This window comes from Cupressus sempervirens, chromosome 10 (assembly GCF_028749045.1).
Source record: "Cupressus sempervirens isolate cs-2001-9-10 chromosome 10, ASM2874904v1, whole genome shotgun sequence".
Classification (NCBI taxonomy): domain Eukaryota; kingdom Viridiplantae; phylum Streptophyta; class Pinopsida; order Cupressales; family Cupressaceae; genus Cupressus; species Cupressus sempervirens.
The window spans coordinates 648160467-648164724 of record NC_143127.1 but is presented as its reverse complement, the minus strand read 5'-3'; the positions used below and the strand labels follow the sequence as shown (position 1 = coordinate 648164724).

Genomic DNA, 4258 nt, shown 5'->3' with positions numbered 1-4258 from the left:
GGTGAATCAAGAAGAACATCTGTTATACAAGGGGAGAAGATGAGGGTAAAGAAGGAACTACATCTCATAATAAGTCTAAAGAAAATATCATGTCAACTTCAAGGACACGAAAAGAAATAATTTCATCAAAAATACATCATATCTATTGAAGAACAAAATAAAGTAGTAAGAATTTATCTATAAGTCAAATACTACAGAATAAATAAATATGAACAAACAAAAAAATCGTAGAATGGGAACACATGAAATCTCACATACAAAAGATGTGCTCCAAAACTAGTAGACCTATATTATATAAATTAAATTTATATAGAAACACCAAGAAATATCAAAATTATAAAATCTTAAGCATTCTTTATGAAGCTTTAAAAACATAAAATCAATAGTCTATAGTAAAAGGAAAGCTTATATAAGATTGAACAAGTAATAAAACAACAATCTTTGACATAGATAGTCGAAGTGGTGTCACTGGATGCAACATGGAGAGATACCAAATCAAGGAAACACACAACAAATACTTAGAGACCAAAGAAGCCTGATAGGAAGGAGATGGGCATGATATGTTCATAGGGCAAGCAAGAGGCCCGGCATAGCCTCCTGGTCAGAAAGAGGAAGGGCACTCTGCCAAATGGGGATACACAGACTGGATTTAAACTCCTTGACGATCAGAGAGGTGTTGAAATACTCTCGGAGCTGGGTAACAATGCCATTCTCTACAGTCCACACGTGAACCCAGTACTGGGACTCGTCCTCGCGACCTTCCACGAACACTTTGTTGTCCAGCGGGGTGACGGAGAGGGGGCTGAACAGAAGGCGCTTACGGAGGGATCGGCCGCTGAGAAAGCGCATCAGATTCTGGCAGTTGGGCGGTCCATGGAACCACCACTCCAAATCGGGGGCCAAAATCCTCTGCACCCTTTTGCACTTGCCCAACCGTAACCCATCGTACAGCCTGCTAACCAGCTCTGCATTCTTCTCCTTTATGTCTTCCTCTTCCTCTGAGCTTGAGCTTGAGCTTGCCAGTTTCAACGCCGGGGGTTCGAATCTCGGCAATGCACAATTAAATGTTTTGGTGAGTTGTAGCCTACAGGTGTACCGTTTTATACACGAGCTCCAAGTGAAGGGAAAATGTTGGCGGGTCCCACCGTGACATACATGGAATGCATGCGGAACGACGTGTCACTGTCTCATTTGTTGAAAAGGGAGAGGACGTTGCCTGTCCATGTCACTCTTTCGGTGCCACGTCACCTTTTTCGTTTGCAGAAGAAGAAAATGTTGGGGTCATATGAGGAAAATTAAATGATAACATTCTACTTCGTTTGGGATTCAAACCACCATGTCAGCTAAGATTTTTTTTTCGCGTTGTCACCAACACAAGGTGTTACCCGCGTGATGGATGAAACTCTATTTTACTGGGCTGTATGTTTTGACTTCGCCTTCCTTCGTAATTTGTCACGTTTTTGGTAAGGGGATCTAAGTCAAAGTGGACAAAATAGGCAAACATTCCACGTGGTTAAGACAATAGGATAGTAAGTTTTGTTTTCACTTGGTTGCTCAATTTCATTGGATTGACTTCCAATATTATTGGACTTGATTAAACACAATTTACAAGTTCTTCTTAATGAGATCTTTAGTGAATCATTGTTTTAGTCAGTGTATGGAAGGCGAGCTCTTTAAGATTGAAGTGAAGAAGGGTATTGGATCATTGTTTTAGTCAGTGTATGGAAGGCAAGCTTCTTCATATTAGAGTAAAAAAGGGTATTGAATCATTGTTTTAGTCAATGTGTGAAAGGTAAGCTCTTTCAGATTAAAGCAATGAAGGGTATTGAGTCATTGTTTCAATCAGTGTGTGGAAGGTAAGCTTCTTCATATTAAAGCAATGAAGGGTACTGAATCATCGTTTTAGTCAGTGTGTGGAAGGTAAGCTTCTTCGGATTGAAGCGAAGAAGGGTAATGGAGTTGGAGGTGTTAAAGTCATTTCTAAGCCAATGAAATATTACAAGTTCTTGTATTTGATATGAGGGAAAATTATATTGTTTAGTACATTTGGGCTAAAATCAATTGGGATGAGGAAGCTTTAGGAAAATCTTGATGATTTACTTCTATGGTAAGTTATAGTTAAATGCAATGAGTTTTAAGAGGGATCATATTAATTGATTGTTCAATAATGACCAACTTCATCTTCAACAAATATAACCTACAAGCTCTTCTTCATGGGATCCTTGTGAACGCTAACAAATAGGAAATAGTACATCAAATTAAGGCATTGAGGTACTAAAATTTGTGCATTCAATATGAGGAAAATTATATGGTTAAGTGTTTTTGAGTTGGAGTTCATTTTGGGAATGAGAGTCATTGCAAAAGCGTCCATTTTGCACTCCTATGATAAGTGTCATTTTAATGCAATGATTTTAAACTAGAATTGTTCATGCTTGTGAAAGATGGTTCTTGTGGGACACTCCTTATAAAATGTAGGTCAATTAATTCAATTAAAAACCCATGTAGTCAAGTTCTAGTAAAGCATCACATAACATCTCACATATATGGCAATCACTTACATATTGATTACTATGATTTCATATTTGTCTGGTGCAAGAAAATCATAGTTTGTTCCATTTAGTTACAAGTTAATTGCAATAAAAATAGCAGTCCCTTAAGATCAATCTAAGTATATCTAAAAAAATGCATCAACAAAAGTATAAATCAAAGTTTACATTGGATAATTATGAATTGTAAGAGTGGTAATGAAAATGTCAAATTTTATGTTTGAAAATTAAATGTGAAGGGATAAACTTAGTTTTAAGATGACAAAGAAGGAACAATTGTAATACTGCATTAATTTATATATATAAATGATTTTTCACAATTGTAGTTGCAAGATTTGGGTGTGGAGATAGTCACTGAAAATCTAGAGGCCTAATGGAAACATTAAGAACAAGATAAGATCAACTTGGCAAGAATAAATTGCATTCTCATCAAGAATGTAATAGAATAGAATCAATGGAACACATTGAACAAACATAATTAAATTGTACAAAGTAAACCTATTTTTTAAATATATGAAGGTGAAAAACCAAAAGGCATAATATTATTAAAAATATCTTAAGCTTATGACATGATACATTAAGTGATAACCTATCACCCACCATATGTTTAAAAGTGATAGTGTGACACCTTTACACCCTAAGGTGGAAAAGTGATAATGTGATAATATCACCAAAAGTGGCATTGTTCCTTTGTGGTCCTTAAGTAGAATTAAGTACAGGTGTCTTTAGAACCTAGGAGATGAACTTGCTAGGTACAACACTTAAACACATTGACAATAATCTTCCTTGAAATCAAAATTGTCTATTAACTCTAGGTTACCTAGTTAAACTTATAGAACCAAGTAATTTTTATAGCCAAATAACTGAAGGCCTCAATAAATAAATCTAAATCATTTCCACCCCTCAATTTTAAAATCTTATTTTAGACCAAGGATTACTTGGGGTAAATCACTTAGGGAAGGTCATCGGATCACTTGGATCCAATTTTCTTATGTCCACCTCCTTGATAGGATGAACTTTACAATCTTAAAAATGAACTTTAAAAAATAATATTAATAATAATAAAGTACAAATGCTCTTGGTTATGTATACACATGCTTATATTCCTTCTAGGTGCTTTAATGGGAATTGTTTTGGCATCTTACTTCTTTAAACATGAGCAATTATTGGCTATAATCATATATTAAATGAGTGGATTCATAAATAAAGATAGATAACAATTTAGATAATGTGAAATGCATATCAATTTGATTCATGGTGGGAAAGATATAGATAGAAGCTAGGCCAGAATTAGAATTTAAAATATATAGAAAAACCTTATAAGTGACATTTCAAAGGAAGAACTTTATAGATTATAAAGAACAATGATTAAATGTAAAATCTTAAAAAATAAAAAATAATGCCCACTTCTTTCTTAATAAAATGAATACCACTTCTTATAGCCCAGTAATAATAATAAATAAGACGCAAAACAAAACCTTAAAAAGTGCCAACTATATTATGGGAGTATTAAATAAAACATAAAGACTGTCTATTCGAATAAAACACTCTATTGCATAACATAATAATAACAATAATAACTCCTGTCATGAGAACTATTTATAATGTCTGGACATAACGGATGTCCTGAAGAGGTCGAGCTCGTGGAGTTTCTGACAACTCTTTCAATTTTTTTAACAATTTGTTATTAGTTTTGAAAAGAACGTATGAAG

General features: G+C 34.3%; 1 protein-coding gene across 1 annotated transcript; it reads right to left on the bottom strand.

Moving 5' to 3' along the window:
• Positions 1 to 390: 390 nt before the first annotated feature.
• On the bottom strand, positions 391 to 1224 carry LOC149535490 (uncharacterized). Its single transcript, XM_089806147.1, has 2 exons — positions 1217 to 1224; positions 391 to 1084 (listed from the first exon to the last, which is right to left on the bottom strand). Exons 1-2 carry the CDS (start codon positions 1222 to 1224, stop codon positions 565 to 567), a joined length of 528 nt encoding a protein of 175 aa, XP_089662273.1. The 3' UTR covers positions 391 to 564.
• Between the last annotated feature and the right edge of the window lie 3034 nt (positions 1225 to 4258).